At 48.2% G+C, this 23,041-nt stretch overlaps 2 protein-coding genes across 2 annotated transcripts; both read left to right on the top strand.

Annotated features, from left to right (window-relative positions):
• The first annotated feature begins 221 nt into the window (after positions 1–221).
• Positions 222–5,322, top strand: LOC100514734 (olfactory receptor 13A1-like). The gene is made up of 3 exons (XM_084997668.1): positions 222–766; positions 1,248–1,691; positions 3,453–5,322. The coding sequence occupies exon 3, from the start codon at positions 3,497–3,499 to the stop codon at positions 4,511–4,513; it is 1,017 nt and encodes a 338-aa protein (XP_084853794.1). The 5' UTR covers positions 222–766; positions 1,248–1,691; positions 3,453–3,496; the 3' UTR covers positions 4,514–5,322.
• Positions 5,323–10,416: 5,094 nt separating this feature from the next.
• Positions 10,417–19,665, top strand: LOC146397171 (olfactory receptor 13A1-like). Its single transcript, XM_084994609.1, has 2 exons — positions 10,417–10,549; positions 15,048–19,665. Exon 2 carries the CDS (start codon positions 15,174–15,176, stop codon positions 16,101–16,103), a length of 930 nt encoding a protein of 309 aa, XP_084850735.1. The 5' UTR covers positions 10,417–10,549; positions 15,048–15,173; the 3' UTR covers positions 16,104–19,665.
• The last annotated feature ends 3,376 nt before the right edge of the window (positions 19,666–23,041 follow it).

The following is a 23,041-nucleotide window of genomic DNA, read 5'->3' as shown; positions in this document are numbered from 1 at the left end:
CAGCTGGAGCCCGTGGTCCCTGCACCAACATGCCAGTGAGAGGCCGGCCTCCAGCTCACTCAGGATCACCTGCAAGTAATAAAAATAATAGTGCATGAATAACAGCAAGAGAAGCGATAAGTCCACGCAGGTGGTACTCATGTTATTGTCATCACCTTAAACCTGTCAATGCAACAGCAACCCTCTGTCCCGCTAATAACCCCTTCACAGAAGTGCTGACTAAGGTGGTCAGGAGATGTGTCCAAGGCTCTCAGGAAGAGGCCAGAGTCTCCTCCTGACACCAGCTGCCCCGTGCATGGGAGCAGCAGGCCCTGTTCCCACTGGCTCTCCCTCTCACCAACCCTCCCCACCCACAGCCGGGGCCCTGCCGAGGATCAGGACTGGGGTCAGGCCTGTAGCACGGACTCTCCTCAGACTCTCCGCTTCAAGGGCAGGACAGCATCTCCGCTGACCCTGGGATACTTAAGAGCTGTGAGGAAACCATTCATCGTCCCAAGGCAGACGTCAACCTCGGAAGTCTGGTTGAAGGTATCCCCTGAGATGATGGCATGAGGATGGCACCTCACTTGTGCCGTCTTCTTCCAAATCCCATCATCCTAGCCTGGTCACAAGAAACAGAAAAATCCCAGTAGAGGAACTCTGCACAACAGCTGACCGATACTTCTCAAAACTGCCAAGGTCGGGAGATCCTGCTGCGGCTCAGCGGTTTGTGACCCAAGTAGTATCCATGAGGACGTGATACCTGTGTGATCCCTGACCTCGTTCTGTGAGTTGGGGATTTGGTATAGCTGTGAGCTGTGGTGTAGGCTTCAGCTGCAGCTCCCATTCAATTCCTACCCTGGGGACTTTCATATCCTACAAAAAATAATAATAATAATAATAATAAGGAAAACAAAAAGAAAAAGTTCAGGTCAACAAAACTAAAGAAACTCCGAGGACCTAACAGCCAAGAGGACTCTAAATGCCATGTGGTTTTCTAGGTGGGATCCTGGGACAGAAAAAGGAATTAGAGTGGGTGAAATCTAATGCAGTCTGATTTCACCGTGGACTGTCGTTGATAGTATAGATACTGGTTGATCCCTGGAAACAAACACACCATCACAAAAGCAAGGTCTTAATATTAAGGGGAACTGTGTGGGGGGCTTATTGGAACTCTAGGTAGTGTCATCTCAATTTTTAGGTAAGTGTAAAAATGATTCTAAAAAATAAAACCCATTAAAAAAAAAAAAAACCTATCCCTTCTGCAGGATTTTGATGTACACGGGAGAGAACCTTGGCAGAGCAGCTGCCCCCTCATGCTGTGTTCATGCTGACCCCTCCCACCCGGAGCCCCAGCCCATGTGGCACCAGGCACCCTGGCCCTTCTCGGTGCCTGCCAGGACCCTTGTTCTGCTCAGTCCGGGGCTTGTGCCCTCATGGCCCTTGTTTAGTTCCAGGAGGGCACGACTGCCTCCTGAGAGCCAGGCCTGGTGGTGCTCTGAGCTCCCCAGAGCCTCAGTGTCACCTGAGGAGACAGACTCCTCTTAAAGGTCAACAGCAGACAAAGGAGCCACTGACCTGGAGCCAACGCTTTAGCCTCACGCTACATCTCACGTTCCAGCAGAGCGAGAATTTCCCAAGTCTTTCCAGGAGGATGTAAATCTCATCTACTCGGACAGGAGACAAGCAGGGGCACGTCCCTTCTCCACACAGTGAGTCGCCTTCCGTCCTGAGCTCTTCTTGCCCTGCGACTGTCTTCCCTACTTTTCCTTTTGATGTTTCTGCAAAAGCCAGATTTGTTTTGGCCCTGACCTATTTTATCGTGGAGAACACGATACCCAAATTGCTTTGCTTGTGTCTTCTGCCACCTCAGTCTGAAACTGTGAAGTCCCCAGGAACGTCCAGCAAGTCCGTGACCTGCCTGTGCCCCAGATCAGTAGGAGGAAGGAACTCAGAAGTGGTTCACTTTCTAAACTGATCAGAGTCTTTAAGAGAAACCAGAGCCCGAGGCCCTGACTCAGCAGGGATCTGGTAGTACCTGGGTTCCTGTGAATCAGGTGAGAGGCTAGGGAATAGCCAGCCGACACAGAGGGTCAGGTGGCCAGTCTACAGGAAGAGACTCAGGGGGCTCAGATGTGCAGCCAGAGGGGGTTGTGTCAATTCCTGCCTGCATGGGGCAGGTCTCAGGCGAGTGGTGAGGTGTGTTTGGCGTGTGGCAATTATCAGGGGGAGCAGGGACCACCCTGCTGACCCACAGGCACTTCAGCTCTCTGAAGGTGAAGCAAAGCGGGTGAGAGCATTAGACAGGTGGCAGCTGGGGCTGTCAGGGCGGAGAGCCTTCCTGCCCTGGAGCTCCCCTACAGATATGCTGAAGAGAGATTTCTTAAACACATGTCTTTTTTCACAATCCACCAGGAAAGGACAAGCCCTCCTGAGTTGTTGACGCTTTCTCCCAGGTAGCCCACAGCCTCCATGAACCCCCGGGACAGGGTGAGGGCCTTCTGACCTGCCATCCCCCAGGGCTGTCTGGGGCCTGCGCTTTGGAGGGAGGTGGGACCCGCCTCCCCCCTACTCCAATGCATTGATCCAGTTTCCCCAGGGACACAAGGAAGACAGTCTTTTCTACAGAGTTAGAACCTGTCCCACTCAGGGAGGCCCAAGGATCCCAGAAGGGTTGGGAGACAGGTGTGCAGGGCTGTGTGAGGGGACCTGGGAGCTGGTGGATGTGTAGGCTGGGGGTCCTGGAGTGTGCTGTATGGGGTGTGTGCCTACCTTCCCTGTATCTCAGCCCCTGGCCTGGCCCGACCCTCAGTGCAGGGAATTTCCTGGCCAGCTCAGGAACAAGGGATGAAATGACAACCAGGACCCTGCCAACCCAAACTCCTCTGTCTCCCAGGGCCTCCGTCCCTGGTGGATCAGCTGGGAGTGGCCCAGGGAAATCTGGGCAGCTATGGTTTCAACTAAAGGGCTGTGGCCAGGTCAATCCACAGCCAACTCTGAAAGCTGACAGAGACAATCCCCAAAGAGTCCAGTCCTCTGGTGCCTGGGACATACCCAGGATGGGCACATGGCCGCTCCCATGACTCCAAAGCCCTGTACTCCCTGCCTGAGCACCCATTTTGCTGCCACCAAGAGTGAGAATTCCCTCCTGGCCTGGGATTTCCTTTAGGGAATCAGGAGTCCTGTGCTGGCTTGTGCACGGGAACAAGCCCACATGGTAGCAGGCTCAACTCACCTGCAACAGAGAGCTTCCAGGTTTCCTGATTCTGTCAGAAATGCCCCACATCAATGTGAGGAAGGCTCACGGTGCCCCTCCTGTGTGGCTCAGGGAGCGATGCAGGCTCTCGTGGAGCTGGGGCGGGTTGTGGGGTAGTAGGGGCCACCAGGGGCTCCAGAGTGGAGTTAGTTCTCTGCATGTCTCCCTGGGCACAGGGACCTTGCCTGATGTCTTAATTATGTGCTTTCTGCAACAGAGCTGCCAACACCACACACTCTCTCAGTGCCGCCCCACCGCCCCATGCCTCCCTGGGCCGGGCTGGCTGTTTCCCAGAGGCTGCAGGGGCTCAACCCCCAGAGGACTGCAAACAACGGCACCACCGTGGAGGAGTTTGTCCTGCAGAGCTTCTCGGAGGAGCCTGGGCCACGCATTCTCTTCCTGGCCATGTTCCTCCTCCTTTACCTGGGGGCTCTTGCAGGGAACACCCTCATTGTCACCGCCATCAGCCTGCACCCAGGCCTCCATACCCCAATGTACTTCTTTCTCACCAACCTGGCCATTTTAGACATCGTCTGCACCTCTACGGTTGTCCCCAAATTGCTGGAGAACCTGGCACTCAAGGGTGGCACCATCACCTACCAGGGCTGCATGACCCAACTCTTCTTCCTGACCTGGTTTTTAGGGGCGGAGCTCCTGCTGCTGACGGTCATGGCCTATGACCGCTACGTGGCCATCTGCCGCCCGCTGCACTACAGCAGGCTGATGGGCCGGCCGGTCTGTGCTCTGCTGGCAGGCAGCGTGTGGGCAATCACTGTGGTTGACGCCTCCGTGCACACAGGGCTAATGACAAGGCTGACATTCTGCAGTCACAATCAGATCCAGCATTTTCTCTGTGAAATCCCCACGCTGCTGCTGCTCTCCTGCAGCCCGACCACCCTGAACAACGTCATGATCGTCCTGGCGGACGTGTACTTTGGAGTGGTCAACTTTCTGCTCACCCTGGCGTCCTACGCCTACATCATCGCCAGCATCGTGCGCATGCGCTCCGCCACGGGCAGGCAGCGGGCCTTCTCTACTTGCTCCTCCCACCTCTTGGTGGTCACCTTGTACTACTCCACGGTCATCTACACCTACATCCTCCCGGGCTCTGGCTCCTCCCTGGAAAACGGCAAAGTGGTTGCTGTGCTGTACACGGCAGTCAGCCCCACCCTGAACCCCCTCATCTACTCGCTGCGGAACAAGGATGTCAAAGTGGCCCTCGGGAAGGTGTTTTCCTGCATCCGTGGCCGGCATGGACCTTGCAGGCTCACGGGCTGATTTGATAGTAAGACGCGGAGAGTCTGAAGTGAGAATCAAAGAGCAAGAAGGAAGTTAATGTGATACACTTAGGTGATATGCGCTGTCCGGCAGGAACTGCCGGTTTTCCAGGTGGCTCTGAACTAAGCCTTCCAAGGCCCTAAATGTGGATGCTGTCGGGGCTGCAGGAGGAAGGAGGCAGGGGAGACCCAGCAGGGGCAGGAGGAAGAGCAGGACGCTGGGCCGGGTGGACCCCCTCCAGCACCTTGCAGCCTGGTTTTCTCAGCACCTGGCACCTGGAACCTTGCCTGAGGGGTGCTGCTGGCCCCTTCCCATTCCAGAGCTGGGCTCCAGCGGTGAGGGAGTGCCCAGAGTCTGGCTGGCCCAGTGTGCACACTGCCTGGCACATTCTGGCGTGGGCAGGTCCCTGTATCCTGCTCTGGGCCACATCACCCAGAGCCTGATTCTCCCACTAGACTCCTGTTGGTGGGGGGTCCTGGTTCTGGCACCACAGAGACTGTGACACGTGGTGGCATCCAGCCTTCCACCTAAGGACCTGCAGCAAGAGGGGCGCTTCTACTTATTTTTCTCCTTTCAGAAAAGGGCACATTCATCCTTTTACCAGGAGACAGTGCCAGGGCAGGAAAGGGTTGTTTTTGCTTCTTCGCACAGAGCACTGCGGCTTATTATGTTAGGGGCCCCTTTCCTCCTCAGTCTCCTCGTTGTTATTTGTCCCACCCTCTGTGCTGGCCCCTGAGATTTGGTGTGCTTCATGGCTTCATGCGAGCCCCTCCTTTCCTTTAAGCCCATAATAAAAGCTGCATTTCTTCTTAGTATTTGCCAGTGGTCTCCAAATATAGAGCTACAGTCAGAGCCTCACCTCTGAAACCCAGAGCATTGCCGTAACTGCTTAGCTGACCCTTAGCCGACAGTGACATCCCTCACACACCTGGAGGCCCATTGGGACCTCACTCAACAGGTGCAGGCCACATATTCAGCCCTTCAACCGCATCCAGGCGGAAGAGCCACAGCTGTGTTTAATAGTGTATTTATTCATTCTTTCAGCTTTATTGTATTATAACTGACACATAGGTCTGTGTAAGTGTGTGTGCAGCATGATGGCTTGATTCATCTTTGTGAAATAATTGCCACAGTAATTTTAGTTACTATCTCTTATTTCATAAAGATACAGTGAAAAAAGAGAGAGAAAATTGGTTTTTTCCTTGTATCAGAACTTTTAAATCTGGTGTTCCAGCTGTGGTGCAGTGGATTAAGAATCTGACCGCAGCGGCTCAGGTTGCCATGGAGGTATAGGTTCAATCCCTAGCTCAGGAACCTCCATATACCATGGCTGTGGGCAATAAAAAGAAAAAGAAGAACTTTTAAGTTCTACTCTCAGCCACTTTTAAACACGCACTGTTAAGTACAGTCACCATGTTGTACGTTACATCCCCAGTACTCGTTTATCTTATGACTGGAAGTTTGCAACTCTTCATGTCCTTCCATTCTTTCATCCCAATCCCTGCCTCTGGTAATCTCAAATCAGATCTCTTTTTCTATGAGTTTGGTTTTTGTTTGTTTGTTTAGATTCCACATTTAAGTGACATCACATGGTATATACCTTTCCCAGACTTACTCCTGTAGGCCTAATGCCCTCAAGGTCTCTCCATGCTGTTACAAATGATAGGATTTCCTTTTTGTTTTAATGGTGGGATAGTGTTATTATAATTATAATGGGATAATATATAGCAGCATACCACACATTCTGATATGTTTTCCTGTCTTTTTCGTAAAGTTTAAAATGCAGTCTAACTTTGAGTTATTATTTCACCCATCTTCAGAAATGCATTATTTAGTTATAAATACATTATTTGGGTATTATTGCAGATATAAGGACTTCTAATTTTTTATTTTATTTTATTTTATTTTTAATTATAATCAATTGTTATTTCCCCAATACTTTTTTTTCTTCTGTACAGCATGGTGACCCAGTTACACATACATGTGTACATTCTTTTTTCTCACATTATCACGCTCCATCACAAGGGACTAGACATGGCTACCAGGGCTACACAGCAGATCTCTTTGCTAATCCATTCTAAAAGCAATAGTCTGCATCTATTGACCCCAAGTTCCCAGTCCACCCCACTTCCTCCCCCTTGGCAACTACCAGTCTATTCTCCAAGTCCATGAATTCCTTTTCTGTGGAAAGGTTCATTTGTGCCATATATTAGATTCCAGATATTTGTGATAGCATATGGTATTTGTCTTTCTCTTTCTGACTTAGTATGACTTTCTGACTTCACTTAGTATGACTTAGTATGACTTTCTGACTTCACTTAGTATGACAGTCTCTAGTTCCATCCATGTTGCTGCAAATGGCATTATTTTGTTCTTTTTATGGCTGAGTAGTATTCCATTGTGTATATGAATTCCAATTTAATTGCATTGTGGTCAGCACACATAATATCTATGACTTATTTTATGGACTATATATGGTTTTTCATGGTGAGTGTTTTGATGCCCTTGAAAAGCATGTGTGTGGCGCATTCTGTTAGGTATGAATGAGGTCAAGGTGGCCAAGGTGTGGTTCAAGTTACTGTATCCTTGTTGATGTTCTGTCTAATTCTTCTATCAATTACTGAGAGAAGAGGTTTGAAATATCTCTCAATAATTGTGGGTTTGTCTATTACCTCATGTAGTTCTTTTGATTATTTTTTAAGTATTTTGACACTCTGTACATAGGTGCATAAACATTTAAGGATATTATGTCATGTTAGTTGCTTCTAATTTTATTGTAATTTTTTATTATGTCTTCTAAGTCCCTGGCAACATTTTTTTGCTCTGAAATTAACACTGTCTGATATTAACATTATCACTCCTGTTTTCTTTTGACTGTCACTAACATGATATATGTTTTTTTTCCACCCTCATCTTATAATGTACTCTGTCTTTATGTTTTAAGTGCTTTTGGGGGGGCAGCATGCTTTTTATGCCTATCTAAAAGACTGCCTTTTAATTGGGATGTTTTGACCATTTGCATTTAATGTAATTATTTCACTCATATTTGAAAGATTATTTTCCCCTAGGTTTGGAGTTCCTAGGATTTTTACTCTTTCAGTACTTTAATGTTGTTGATCCTTTTCTTTCTAGCTTGGATTTTAACAAGAAATTTGCCATTATCTTTGTTTCTTTGTACAGATCATACACTCTTACTTTGAAATAATTTGAGTGATTATTTTGTTAAAATTTTCCTGCTGCAGTAGGCTGTAATTTTACTACAAACAGAGGTCATGTTTTTTAAGTTGGTTAACCCCTTCCTATAATTGCATGTTTTAGCCTGATAGTCCTGTAGGTTCAAACACTTCATTACCATAATAAAATTAAAAAAAAAGAAAAAAGAAAATAAAATAATAATCTCTTTATTTTCTTACTTCCCTTGCCCACATTTTATGATTTTGATGTATTTTTTTATTTTATTTTAAACATCTTCATGATTGCATCTGTATGCTGCCTTATTTAAGTGACTGCTCTTGTTTGTGGTTTCCTCCATCCTAGTTCTTCGTTGTTGTTGTTGTTTTTTTTAATTCAGAGAAGCCCTTTCAGTATTTGTTTCAGAATGGGTTTTGTATTGCTGTGTTCTGTTTGTTGGAGAAATGTTCTACTTCCCCTTCCATTTTAAATGATATTCTTGCTGGATAGAGTATTCTAGGTTTCATAATTTTCCCTTTCAGGGCTTTAAATATCTCTTGCCATTCCCTCCTGGCCTGTGGAGTTTCTGTAGAGAAATCAGCTGATAGCCTTATAGGGGTGCCCCTATAATTGACACTTTGCTTTTCCATTATTCTATCTTCCACATTAGTAATTCATTCCTCTGCCTTATTCATTCTGGTTTTTAATGCCCTTAGCTCACAGTTTGTACCTCTGCAAATGAATTTTCTAGTTTTTCTTGGCTCCTCCTTCTATTTTCTAGTTTCTTTCTGAGGGGGTCTGTGTTACTGTTCGTGTCTTCTCTTAATTCCTACAGTATCATCACTATCTCCCTTTTGAACTCCAAGTCTGTCAGACTGCAGAGGTCTGTTTCATTGTTGACAGCTTTAGCCGTGCTCTCCTGTTGCTTTAACTGGGAATGATTTCTGAGCATCTTCATCTTGCTTGTGTTTTTCTTTTTTGTGGTGGAGATGCACTCCCCATGGCTGGGCACGGTTTCCCTGGCACTGCTGCAGAGTGATACTTGAGGTCAGGCGGTGTTGGCCAGCCTGCTTTGAGGCAGCAGGGTGTTTCCTGAGGGGGGGCGGGGCTAGCTGGGTCACACCAGAGTGGGGGGTGCATCCTGAGGTTGGTGGGGCTATCCGGTCACTCCATGGAAGAGGGCACTTCCCAAGGGCGGGCAGGCCTAGGTGGGACACTCCAAGGCAAAGGAGCACTTCCTGAGTCAGGGCAGGGCTTGCCTTTGTGCTCTGGGGCCACGGAGCTCTTCCCGAGGGTGGGCGGTGCGGGCTGGTTTGCACTTCAGTGGTGGAGGATGTGCACCCTCTAAAGAGTTCTGTTTGGTTCTTCCCTGGGGCTCTGAGAAAACCTCCCTGAGCGCCTGTGGTTTTGCAGGTGACCCAGGCTTGTGTCAGAGTTGAGTCAGGTTCCCCGTGGGCATCAGAGAAGGGGGTCACCCTTGTTGGAAGAGGGTCACGAGTGAGCTCAAGCTGTGGGGCGGACTCACTCCCCACTTCTCCTCCTGTGCTGTTTGCTCTTTTTAGTGGAATAGGAAAGCAGATTTCACTACTGAAGCAAAAATCCTTTGTGGGGGGTGGGGTGGGGCGGACCATGAGAAACGGCACAAGGGTGTTTGGGGGCCAAGGAGCATTTTGGGTGTGGTACTTTCACACAGAGTGTGAAACAACACTTGGGAAAGGTATCGGGGCGTGATGGAGTGCAGGTGTGACAAAGGGATCGGAGCCGCATGTCCCCTCTGCGGGGAGGAGAGGGGCTGCAGGACTTGGAAACGAGCACTGGGCTGGTTTCTGCCAGCAGCAAAGAGCCACACCGCACCACACGGGCACAGGCCAGCAATCCTGAAACTGTTCATGGGGGTCAAGCAAAGAGCCACTCTACTGCAGGCAGTGAGAGCGGGTTTCTCGCTGTTGGAGAAATAAGCTACAGCAAGCGAGGGGAAGCCTGGACCACATCCTGTGGACCGGAATTGGAGGGGTCAATGTGGAGGACACATCCGTGGATCGAGGGGATGGTACCACACAGATGTGACCTGTGTGTGGCTCAGTGGGCGTAGGTACACTTCCCGGCTCGTCTGCCAAGAGGGCTAGAGCAGTGACACCCCCTCAGCAATGGGCAACCCTGCATGCAGACTCTGGTCTCTAAACACTCCCCTCCCAACAAGGGACCCAGGGATCCTTGGAGAGTGGCTGACTCCAGGACCGGGGCAGGAAAGTCCAAGGTGAGCCTGGAGCATCTCATGGTGCCAGAACATAAAGGAAAAGGGAAGGCATGTGTCCGTTTTAGGGAAGCCAGCCTGAAAGGGCTTCTGAGGACCAAGTAGGGACAATCGGAGCAACAAAGAGAACCACAGCCGTGTGGGATGAAAACCCCAGGAATAAAACACGCGGACACAAACACACATATGCAGGGGTGAGAGGAGAGGCGAGCCCCACTAGAGGACGCTGAGGTCAGGGAGGGAAGGTGCAGGATAAACAGGGAGGAGGCTGAGGGGGCACGACAGCAGAGCAAAGTGGTCCTGGGCTGAAAAAGAGCATTCGTGGGAAGACGGCTCAAGTGAGTCTGTAACTGTGTTCATAGCACACAAGGTAATATGCTGATGCTGCTCGTTTCTGATGTGGTTGTGTGAGGTCTTTGAAAAGCAAAAGCTGGCTGTAGGTATGACAATGCTGTACTCATCAGGCTCAAATAATCTTGGGAGTTGAAAACTCCTTTCTGACACCCAGGATGCAGTGTTGTTTTCACTCTCCACAGTCTGGTGTTGCTGAAAGCATGTGCACAGCCTGAAGTCTGGGGAGCAAGTGATGAGACGGAGCGTCGGAGGATCAGGTGAGTCCCTTCAAGGAAACGTGACTCATCACTGTCATGGGATTCTGCGCTTGGGCCTCACGGAAGGAGTCCGGGACCCTGGAGCTTCTGAGGTGGTCCGAAAGGCTCCCCGTTTCTGGCGTGGCTCCTTCGGAGGGGTCCAGGAGGCCTCCAGCTGTCTGTTCCCTCATCGGTCACAGTGTCCCCGCCCCCCACTAGCTTGTTCCCTTCCCCTCAGCGTCTTGACATCACATCACCACACAGGGCTGGAGAAAGTTGAGGTCCTCTGCCTCCGTTCAGGACCCAGTCCTGCCTGTGTCTCCACTGAAACTCGGGCACTGAGAAGGGAGCTGGCGCTGGGCCAGACCCTGGCCTCCAGCCACGTGTGCCAGATGACGGGCTGCCTTTCACACGGTCTCTGGGGCAAAGCCAAACGGCTTTCTGAAGAACCGCGTCTGGTGGCATCCTCTCCAGCCCCAGTCACGGCCAGAACTCACGCAGGGTCGGCAGGGGACCTGGCACTCTCTCTGGTTGCATCACACAGTCCAGACTGTCCCCTTTTAACCCGGGTGACCTGATGCCACTGGCCACCTCTGGACCCCAAGAGGCAAGACCGTGGCCAGAGCTGAGGCTGCGAGGTGAGGACCCGGCTCTGTGGCTGAGGCTGGGCTCAGGCCAGGGCTTCCTGGGGGCACTCAGTCACCCAGCAGGGGGCCAGAGTCTCTTTGTTTAGGAACCTATCTGTCGGTTTCCTTATTTTTACTTTAATTTATTTTTTTTTTTTTTTTGAAGTAGGGTGGTTGTGTTAGTTTCACATGAACAGCCAAGTGGTTCAATCATGCTTATATCTCTCTATTTTTTTCAGATTCCTTTCCCTTATAGGTTATTACAAGGCATTGAATATACTTCCCTGGGCCAAGCAGGAGGCTCTTGTTGATAGGGCGTGTCATTACTTTTAAAATCCCATCGTGTTAATTGATTTTAAAATTATGCTGAACCCTCATTTCTACCTTCTCAGAGGTTAAAGCAGAGAGAGTCAGCTCCCTGTGTCTGTGGGAGCACCTGGGACTGGGGCCTCCTGTGTCAGACAAGCAAGTTTCGAGAACTCTTCTGAAGTTTAGTGAGGGCTTCACTGGCTCCAATGTTATAAGGAAGGTGTGTGGGGAGGAGGAGGGGTTGGGACCTGGTGGTCCCTGTGTGCAGCAGGGTTGGAGGAATGGGGGTGTCGGGGCGGGGGCTTCACTTGGTTCCATCTGAGCTTCCTCCCCACAGTCTCTGCAGGAAGCCCAGCCTGCAGGGAGGAGCGCAGCTCAGGCAGGGCCTTCGTGCTTATGTGCTTTTCCCAATCTCGTAGAAAATGAGACATTTTGGTTTCAGTAGAGTTAATGCAGTCTTTCTTGTGATTGCATGAAACTACCACTGGCAGATTTCAGGAGTTCCCCAGGATTCCAGCCATGCCTTCCTGGGCAGCCCTGGGGTCTGGCCAGCCTCTCGCACTGCCGTCTCTTTGACAACTGTGTTGGGTGAGTCTCTGAAGGCAGCCTCACTCGGCCCACACTGCTGCCCCAGGGAGACCTGCTGGGTGATGCCAGATGCCCCCACCGGTGGTGCAGGTGCTTGTAGGTGGGGTGCTGGCTGTGAGCCTGGGCTTCTGCACAGGGTGTGGCTGTCTCACAGCCCAACTCCGAGAGCACGGCCCTGAAGCTATTCAGAGATGGGGGGTCTAGGCTTCCCTGGTGGTCTAGTGATTGGGACTCAGCACTTTCACCGCTGAGCCTGGGTTCAATCCCTGCTCTGGGAACTGAGCTCCCACATCGAGCTGATGCACACCATTGCCCCAAAGAGTCCAGAGATGGGGTGTCTAGGCTAGAGCTGTCAGAGGAAATACCGGACACTCGGTGGCACTTGAATTGTAGATCTACCCAGAAAAAGTCCAAAAATCATTAAAGAAGATAATACTGCTCAGCATCAGACAATCCCAGGCAACATCTGGGAGGTGTAGTAAAAATCAACTCGTCGTTCGCTTGCAGTTCAGAGGGAATGGGCATAAATGCTGCTTTTTGTCTGCCAAGGGGCAACCCTGGTCTGGACACACATCGGGTTCAGGGTCCCCAAATAAACAACTCAGTCCCTGACCTAGTGGAACTACTTGGTGAGACAAACTGGCCATTTTCTGAGAGACGTCTGCATGGCTCTGCAGGAGCAGAAGGCTGGCCTGAGTCCCCAGGGCTTGGTGGGTGGAAAATTATGAAGAAGAAGTGCTCCCCCCCCCCCACCACCACCAGAAGAGGAGCCCAGTATGTGCCAGGCTCAGGAGTCTGTTCTGCGCACGATGCTTTGCTAGGGGTTTGGGGACAAGGGAAGGCTGATGCTGCAGTGCAAGCTGCACGAGTGTCAGTAGCTCTTACACTGAGGGAAGGTTGGGGCATCGGAAAGGGCCTCCTAAGTATGTTTATTGTTCAGGGACCTTTCCTGTTCCACACCCTCCACCCAGCAGGTCCCCCGAGGCTCCTGAGAACCTTGGCAAGCCTGCCAGGGGCTCATGCACATGGGCCAAACTCCCCAAATTGCCAGGACAGTGGCAACACACAGGTGTACAGCACGCAGTCCCACGGGACACACAGAGGCCGGAACTGTCATTTTCACCCTGTGACGACTGAAGTCAGATTAACCAACTTCTGCTGCACACCTGTCACATGGTGGGGGACCCCACTGCTCTCACTCTGAGGTGGGTACAGCGCTTGGCCCCTAATTCCAAGTTAATGGACTGCACCTGCCACTGTGCTTGGCGGCCCCTGCAGTCGCCCAAGTCAGGCTGCTGGGACTCGCCTGGGGCCCTTACGTGACCAATGCAGAAGACATCAGCCTGTGCCGGGAGGAGGCCCTGAGGCCAGGCTACACCGTGTTCGGTGCTCCGCTTCCCTGGACCCTCCGTCTCTGCCTTCAGGGCCGTCTGTCCGGGAGACACCGTCTGGTTCTGGACAGTCTGCTGGATCCTCCGGGCCAGCTCCTGAAAGCACAGGGTCCTTGGGCGGGGCTGAGAGTGGGGTGGGAGCAGAACACGGGGAGTTCTTATGGCTCTAAGGTCGGAGCCGGCTGTGTGTTCTGACTGCCTAGCGACCCTGCTCATCACCCGAGCATGGCACTGTCCCCCTTCAGGATGGGAACCTCCCCTTAGACGCTTGCCCGACCCAAAAAGCAGGCTGAGGCCATGACTTCTGTGCCTGGCCTGCCTCCAGCCTGGGCCTCCGTGGGGTGGGAGCTCCTGGGTTCAGGGCTTCCTGCCCCCGGCGAGAAAGGAGGCGTGTCTGTCACAGAGCATTTGGCCTCTGTCTTGGGCAGAGTTCCTGTAGCCTCCCCAGGATTATGTGTGCTTATTCTGCGGTGTAAGTGGGCTCATTCCCTGAAAGGCCAGTGCAGGAGCAGAAGCTGCTCCTCTGCCCACCACCTGGCTTCTCAGAGTTCATGTTGCTGCTTTGAGTCTATCTCCCTGTTTTTCCCCTCATGCCACCCCCGCTGCAGGGGAATACTCCCCGCCCGAACTCCTCAGCCCCTTGTGGATGGTAGGGGCTCTCAGGGCCCCTGTGCACTCAGGGGTCTGGACTCTTCGGGAGGTCCCGGGTGGTCAGAGCCTGTGGCCCAGGATTAAAATCAAGCGCCTTAATGGTCTCAGTAGTGAACCCCTCAATCCCCATTATTTATATGCTATTTTCTTGCCTTTCTTAACGGGATCTTATAACATCTTCATTACAAGCATCCTTATGCACTTCTAACCATGCCTTGCGGGTGGAGATAGCTCCCATTCCCCGCTGCTTCTGCAGAGCAAAGGAAACCATTGGCAAAGTGAAAAGGCAGCAGCTGCTGTTGAGGCGCGACAGGATCAGTGGCCTCTCTGGAGCGTTGGGACACAGGTTTTATCCCCAGCCTGGCACAGTGGGTTAAGGACCTGGGGTTGCTGTACCTGGGTGTAGGACACCACTGCAGCACAAATATGATCCCTGGCCCAGGAACTCCATACGCTGTGGGGCGGCCAAAAAAGAAAAAATATATATAATGAAAAAAAAAGGCAACCCATGGAGAGGGAGAAAGTATTTGTGAACCATAATCCCACAAGGCGTCCATATCCAAAATGCATAAAGACTCATAAACGCAGTAGGAAGAGCATACTGATGTTTCTAATTATCTAATTAAAAGTGGGCAAAGCCTCTGACTGGATAGTTTTCCAAGGAAGACATACAATGGCCCACAGGCTCATGAAAAGATGCTCACCGGGGACACGCACAGCAAACCAGGAGGAGATGCCTCCTCACACCTGCTAGAGTGGCTCTTATCAGAGAGACACGCGGTAACAAGCCCTGGGGAGGATGTGGTGAAAAGGGGGACCCTTCCGCCCTGTTGGTGGGACTGTGAAAGGCTGCAGCTGCTGCGGAAAACAGTACGGAGGGAGCTTTTTCCTCAAACGAGCCAGGAAGGCTTCCTCTGTAAATGGGAACTTTAGCGTCTCTGGTTTCCTTTCCAGAAGCGACTGCTCCTTACATGTAACGGATCACTTTTAACTTTTCAGTCGAAAACAAAAGCCGCCTATCCCTGAGCAGCAGGAAGCATAAAGTTTGCAGCGCCCAGCAGACCTGAGCCGCTACCGCGCATGGCCTTGGGGAACCAGACAGCGGTGAGTGTCTTCATCCTGCAGAGTTTCACCCAGGACCCCTGGCTCCAGGCTGCCCTCTTCGGCCTCTTCTTTGCTCTGTTTGTAGTGGCCTTGGCGGGCAATGGGCTGATCACTGCTGCCGTCTGCTGGAGCCCCACCCTCCACACCCCCATGTACTTCTTCCTGGTCAACCTGGCTGTGCTGGACATGATCTGCACCTCAACCATCCTGCCGAAGGTCCTGCAGGGCCTGGCCGCCGACAGCACCATCTCGTTCTGGGGCTGCCTCAGCCAGCTCTTCTTCTTCACCTGGTCGCTGAGCTCTGAGCTGCTGCTCTTCTCCGCCATGGCCTATGACCGCTACCTGGCCATCTGCCGGCCGCTGCACTACGGTGCCCGGATGGGCGGGAGGGTCTGCGTCTCGCTGGCGGCCTTCGTGTGGGGCGTGGGGCTGCTCAACGCCGCCCTGCTCACGGGCCTGGTCCTGCGTCTGTCCTTCTGCGGCCCCAACCTCATCGCGCACTTTTTCTGCGAGATCCCGCCCGTGCTGCTGCTGTCCTGCAGCCCGACCTTTGTCAACGACGTGATCATTATCACCGCGGATGTGTTCCTCTCGGGCATGAACTTCCTGCTCACGCTGGCGTCCTACGGCTGCATCGTGGCCAGCGTCCTGCGCATGCGCTCGGCTGTGGGCTGGCGGAGGGCCTTCTCCACCTGCTCCTCCCACCTGCTGGTGGTCACCTTGTACTACTCCACGGTGCTCTACACCTACATCCGGCCGGGCCTGGGCTCTGCTGGCCCGCTGGACAAGGCTGTGGCCGTTCTGTACACCACTGTGACCCCGACGCTCAACCCCCTTATCTACACCCTGAGGAACAAGGAATTCAAAGCAGCCCTTAGGAAACTCTTGCTGTTTTCCACTAAGTGACTCTGAGGCGGAGACCGTACGTCTGACCTTCGGAAGCACTGGGAGAGCCCCCTGTGAGGGACCCTTCAGGCCCTGCTGGACACAGGCCCCGAGGACTTGCCCTGAGCCTTTTCCAAAGGGCTCTGTAGGTAACAAACGTCACTGTTGCTACCTAGCACGCAGTGTGTTCATCTTAAAAGATATGCTAAGCTTTTAAGCAGTGCCCACGCAACTAATAAGACATACGTGTTGCACATTCAATTCTCTGCAGCATTTAATCATTTCTTAGACTTCCACTGTTATCACCTCCACTCACCTCCCACTGTTAGCTAGATCACAAATGTAGGTTCATTTCATGTATGTCCTGTTAACTTGTTTTGCTTTGCTTTGCTTTTTGCTTTTTAGGGTTGCACCCATGGTATACGGAGGGTCCCAGGGAGAGGGTCAAATTGGAGCTGCAGCTGCCGGCCTTCACCACAGCCGTGGCAATGCCCTATCGGAGCTGCGTCCGGGACCTACACCACATCTCAGGCAACGCCGGATCCTTAACCCACTGAGCGAGGCCAGGGATTGAACCCACCCACCCATGTATCCTAGTGTTGCAGAAACTGCAGAAACCGTGGCAGCGGAAGGAGACAAATGGCACTTGGAGATGCCAAGAAGCAAAGATCATTGAGCCCTGGTGCAGGCTCAGAAGAGTCACCTCCAGAATCTGAGCACCACGCCTTTGTTCTCAGCAACTTTTATACCATACAGAGTCTTGTTTCTCCCATGTCAGCAGCCTGGACCTCCCCCGACCCTGAGCAGATAGTGTTCCTGCTTAAGAAACTGAGCAAGCGAGGTGACAGAAGCGAACCCGGTAAGCAATCCTTGACCAGCATTAGCAGGGCTGCTGGCTTAGACATAGGGCACGTAGCTGCTACATAATTACAAGAAGGATGGTGTGAGGCGAGCAGAACTGAAAAGGCACGCAGCTGCTTTTTCAGACAAGGGGCCTTATGTCTCTTAGTTAAACTTCCCACTTCACTAGTTGGGTTTGTTAACCACAGAGACACAAAGGGAACTCCCTAAAATATTGCTTTTATTAGCACAGTTTAGTTTTCAATGATTTTTATTTTTCCATTGTTGTTGGTTGGAGTGTTCTGTCAATCTCCTACTGTAGAACAAAGTAACCCAGTCACGTACATATATACATTCTTTTTCTCGCATGATCCTCCATCATGTTCCATCACAAGGGACTAGACATAGGTCGCTGTGCTATACAATAGGTCCTTGTTGGTTACCTGTTTTTAATATATGAGTATGTATCTGTTAATCCCCAACTCCTAATTTATTCTCTCCCCTTTCCCCTTTGGCAACCATAAGTTTTTTTCTGTGTCTGTGAGTCTATTTCTGTTGTATAAATAAGTTCACTTGTATCATATTTTAGATCCCACATATAAACAATATCATATGATATTTGGAGATCCTGTTGTGACTCAGTGGAAACAAATCCGACTAGTATCCATGAGGATGCGGGTTCAATCCATGGCTTCTCTCAGTGGGTTAAGGCTCCAGCATTGCCGTGAGCTGTGGTGTAGGTCACAGATGTGGCTCAGGTCTGGCATTGCTGTGGCTGTGATGTAGGCTGGCAGCTGAAGCTCCACTTCGACACCTAGCCCGAGAACCTCCATAGGCTGGGGGTGTGGCCCTGAAAATGCAAAAAACAATGGTAGGCTGTTTGTGTTTCCCTGTCTGACTTACTTCACTTAGTGTAATAATCTCGAGGTCCATCCATGTTGCCACAAATGGAGTTATTTCTTTCTTTTTATGGCTGAGTAATATTCTATTGTAGATATAGCTACATCTTCTCTGTCCATCCATCCACTGATGGACATTTAGGTTGTCTCCATGTCTTGGCTGCATGGAACATGGGGGTGCATGTGTCTTTTCAAATTATGGTTGTCTTCAGATCTATGCCCAGGAGTAGGATTCCTGCATTGTATGGTGGCTCTATTTAAAAATAGTTTTTCAAGGATGTCCATACAGTTCTTCATAACGGCTCTACCAACTTACATTCCCGCCAACAGTGCAGGAAGGTGCCTTTGTCTCCACACTCTAACCAGCATGTGTTATTTGTAGATTTTTTGATGGTGGCCATTCTGACCGATGTGAGGTGATACTTCGTTGTAGTTTTGATTTGCATTTCTCTAATAATTAGTGATGTGTGTTTTCATGTACTTTTTGGCCAACTATATGTCTTCTTTGGAAAAATGTCTATTTAGATCATTTTTTATTGGATTGTTCTTTTTTTCATATTGAGCTATATGGGCTGTTTGTATATTTTGGATATTAATCCCTTGAAGGTTGCACTGTTTGCAACTATCTTCTCCAATTCCGTAAGTTGTCTTTTTGTTTTGGTTTTAATTTCCTTTATTGTGCAAATGCTCTTAAGTTTAATTAGGTCCCGTTTGTTTATTTTGCTTATTATTTCCATTACTCTAAGAGATGGATCCAAAAGGACATTGCTGTGATCTATGTCAAAGCGTGTTCTAACTACATCTACAGTATCTAGTTTCACATTTAGGTCTCTAATGGAGTTTGAGCTTATTTTTGTGTGTTTTGTTAGAGAATGTTTTAATTTCATTCTTTTATGTGTAGCTGTCCAGAAGGAAATTAAACAAAAAATCATGAGCAGAGCAATCATTCATAATGATAGTGAGTCAGGAATTTTTTTAAAACTCCCACTAAACAGAAGTCCAAGACCAGATGGATTTACATGTGAATTCTACCAAATATTTGGAGAACAGGTAACACCTAGCCTGCTCAAATTATGGGGAAAAGTTGCAGAGAAAGGAAAAGCATACTCATTCTATGAGGCCAGCATTATCCTGATACCAAAAGCAGACAAAAATACCACAAAAAGAGAACACTACAGGCGAATATCAAGCATGAACCCAAACACAAAAAAAATTCTCAGCAAAATGCTAGCAAGCAAAATCCAATAGAACATTAAAAAGATCATACACCATGATCAAGTGGGATTTGTCCCAGGGATTCAAGAATGCTTCGATATTCACAAATCAATCAACATGATACATCACATTCACACACTGAAGAATAAAAAAAAATCATAACATTGTCCCAATAGAAGCAGAAGGCTTGTGGCAAAGTTGAAAAGCCATTTATTATAAAAACTCTCCAGGAAGTGGATATAGGGGGGATGTACCCACCATAATAAAGGCCACCCATGAGAAGCCCTCAGCTAAGGTCATACTCAATGGTGAAGACTGAAAGCAGTTTCTTCACAATCAGGAATAAGACAAGGATGCCTTTCTCACTACTTTTACTTAAAATAATTTTGGAAGTCTTAGCCACAGCAATCAGACAAGGAAAAGAAATCAGAGGAATCCAAATTGGAGAGGAAGAAGTAAAACTGTCACTGTTGGCAGATGGCAAAGTACCATACATAGAAAGTCCTGATGATACTATGAAGAAATTACTAGAGCTCATCACTGAACTCAGTAAAGCTGCAGGATACAGAGTTAATACAAGGAAATCTATCGCATTTCTGTACATTACCGCTAACTATCAGAAAAAGAAATTAAGAAAAGAGTCTTATTTACAATTGACTCCAAAAGAATAGAATACCAAGGAATAAACTTACCCAAGGAGGTAAAAAGCCTGTACTTGGAAAAATAAAAGATCCTCAAGAACGAAATTGAGGATGGCACAAACAGATGGAAAGCTATACTGTATTCATTGACTGGAAGGAGTTAATAGTGTTCAAATGACCATATTATCCGAGGCATTCTACACATTCAAAGAAATCCCTATCAAAAGATCGATAGTATTTTTTCCGCAGAACCAGGACAAGTAATTTTTATAGTTGTATGGAAACACAAAAGACCCCAAATAGCCAAAACAATCTTGAGGGAGAAGAGCACAGCTGGCGGTACCACGATTCCTGATGTCAAACGATACTACAAAGCCACAGTAATCAAAACGGTGTGGTACTTGTACAAAAACAGACATAGATCATAGAACAGAATAGAAAGCCCAATAAGAAAGCCTCACTTAAATGGTCAATTAATCTGCAACAAAGAGGAAAGGTTGTACAATGGATACAAGACGGTCTCATCAATAAGTGGTGATGGGAAAACTGGTCGGCTCCTTGTAAAAGAATGAAATTAGAACATTTTCTCAGACTGTATACAATAAATGGATTAAGGGCCTAACTGCAAGATTGGAAGCCATGAAACTCCTAGAAGAAAAGACAGGCAGAACACTCTGACAGAAATCGTAGCAATATTCTTTTGGATCTGTCTCCTACGGCAAAGCAAACAAAAGGAAAAATAAACAAACAGGGCCTAATGAAACTTAAAACCTTTTGCATAGCCAAGAAAGCCCTCAAGGAAAAGAAAGACAACCTGCCGAGAGGGAGATAGTATTTGAAAGTGATATGACAGGTCGGGGTCAATATCTTAAATATATAAACAACCTTATACAACTCAATATCAAAAAAGCAAACAACTCAAGTAAAAAATGGGAGAAGACATGAGTTGATATTTTACAAAGAAGACGTACGGGTGGCCACCTGGCACTTGAAAACATGCTTGACATTCCCAGTCATCACAGAAATGCAAATCAAAACCACAATGGGATATCACTTCACACCTGTCAGAATGGCTATTATTAAACCGACAACAAATAACAAGTGTTTGTGAGGGTGTGGAGAAAAGGGAACCCTCCTACATTGTTGGTAGGAGGGTAAATTTTGTGTATCCCTTATGGGAATCACTGTGAAGTTTCCTCAAAATACTTAAAATAAAACCATCATATGATCCAGCTCACCCCTGGGTGTATATCCTAAGAAAATTGAAACACTCATTTGAAAAAACGCAGGCACCCCAATGTCCCTAACAGCACTATTAACAATAGCCAAAAGTGGAAGCAACCTACATGTCCAGCAACAGATGAATGGATAAAGAAGATATGGTTCACATATACTATGGAATACTTCTCAAACTTAAAAAAGAATACAATTTTGTCATTTGCAACAACATGGGTGGACTTAGAGGGTATTATACTAGTGAAATAAGCCAGATAGAGAAAGACAAATACTGTATGTTATAATGTATATGTGAAAACTAAGAAATAACAGAAACTAGTGAATATAGCAAAAAACCAGATTCATAAATGTACAGAACAAATTAGTTGTTACCAGTAGGGAGAGGGAAGGAGGAATTGGCAATACATGGATAGAGGATTAAGAGGTACCGTCTACTATGTGTAGAACAAGTAAGCTACACGAAATAATGATAGCACGAGGAATACAGCCAGTATTTTGTACCAACATTACGCATTCGGTAGAGAATTCTAAAGGGATATATACACTAGATGTGAGGCAAGGTTAGCCACAGAACAAAGGCTATGCTAGACAACTCTGAAATCAGTTAGCAATAACCTTAAAAACAACTAACAAATCAGCAAGTCCACGAATTTCCTACCAGAAAGAGCCTAATACACGTTAAATAAATACTACAAAAGTAAGCAATGAACAACTTAAAATCACCATGTTCACTTTCCACTCAAGAACATTAGACAAAAGAAAGAAACAACAAAAAATGTGTAACATAGCCAGGAGTAAAATCAGTCAACAGAAACAGACTCCTAAATGATACAGATGGTGGAATTCGTGAAAATGGCATTAAAACAGCTATTGTAAAGATACTTCTTTAAAAAAAATTATTACAGTTGATTTACAACATTCTGTCAATTTCCGCTGTACAGCAAAGTGACCTATACATATATGTACCTTCTTTCCCTCACATTATCCTCCATCATGTCCCAACACAAGAGACTAGATGTAATTCCCTTTGCTATACAGCAGGACCCCATTGCTTCTCCACTCCAAATGCAATAGTTTGCATCTACTAGCCCCAAACTCCAAGCCCATCTCACTCCTTCCTGCTCCCCCTGGGCAACCACACATCTGTTCTCCACGGCCATGGGATGGTTTCTTTTCTGTAGAAAGGTTCATTTGTGCCATATATTAGACTCCGCATATAAGTGATATCACATGGTATCTGTCTTTGCTTTTTGATTTACTTCGCTTAGTATGAGAGTCACTAGTTCCATCTGTGTTGCTGCAAATGGCATTATTTTGTTCTTTTTTATGGCTGAGTAGTATTTCATTGTGTATATGTACCACATCTTCTAAATCCAGTCATCTGTCGTTGGACATTTAGGTTGTTTCCATGTCTTGGGTATTGTGAAACGTGCGGCAATGAATGTACAGGTGCATGCATCTTTTTCAAGGAAAGTTTTGTCCAGGTATATGCCCAAGAGTGGGATTTGTAGGTAATAAGGTGCTCTATATTTAGTTTTCTGAGGTACCTCCACACTGTTTTCCATAGTGGTTGTACCAAATTACATTCCCACCAACAGTGAAGGAGGGTTCCCTTTTCTCCATACCCTCCCCAGTCGTTGTTACTTATGGGCTTATTAATGATGGCCCCTTCTGACTGGGGTGAGGTTTTGATTTTCATTTCTCTCATAATTAGTGATATTGAGCATTTTTTTCATGTGCCTTTTGGCCATCTGTAGATCTTCTTTGGAGAAATGTCTATTCAGGTTTTCTGCCCATTTTCCAATTGGGTTGTTGGTACGTTTTAGAGATCAAGCCCTTGTCAGTTGCATTCTTATAAACTATTTGCTCCCGTCCTATAGGTTTTATTTTTTTTTTTTTTCCTTTTTAAGGTTTCGTTTTCTGTGCAAAACCTTGTCAGTTTGATTAGGTGCCATTGGTTTACTCTTGCTTTTATTTCTATTGCCTTGGGAGACTGACCTAAGAACTCATTTGTACAGTTGATGTCAGAGGATGCTTTGCCTATGTTCTCTTCTAGGAGTTTTGTGGTGTCTTGTTTTACATTTAAGTCTTTAAGCCACTTTGGCTTTATTTTTGTGCATGGTGTGAG

Source organism: Sus scrofa, chromosome 14 (genome assembly GCF_054392235.1).
Source record: "Sus scrofa isolate SSC_HxYL_T2T_F1_AM1 chromosome 14, Sscrofa_HxYL_maternal_Yorkshire_Landrace_v2.0, whole genome shotgun sequence".
Classification (NCBI taxonomy): Eukaryota; Metazoa; Chordata; class Mammalia; order Artiodactyla; family Suidae; genus Sus; species Sus scrofa.
Note: the sequence above shows the minus strand (reverse complement) of the source record. Positions and strands in the feature narration are given on the sequence as shown.

Excerpts from the sequence above, each read along its gene's own strand:
- LOC100514734 (XM_084997668.1), top strand. The coding sequence starts at position 3,497 with ATGCCTCCCTGGGCCGGGCTGGCTGTTTCCCAGAGGCTGCAGGGGCTC.
- LOC146397171 (XM_084994609.1), top strand. The coding sequence starts at position 15,174 with ATGGCCTTGGGGAACCAGACAGCGGTGAGTGTCTTCATCCTGCAGAGT.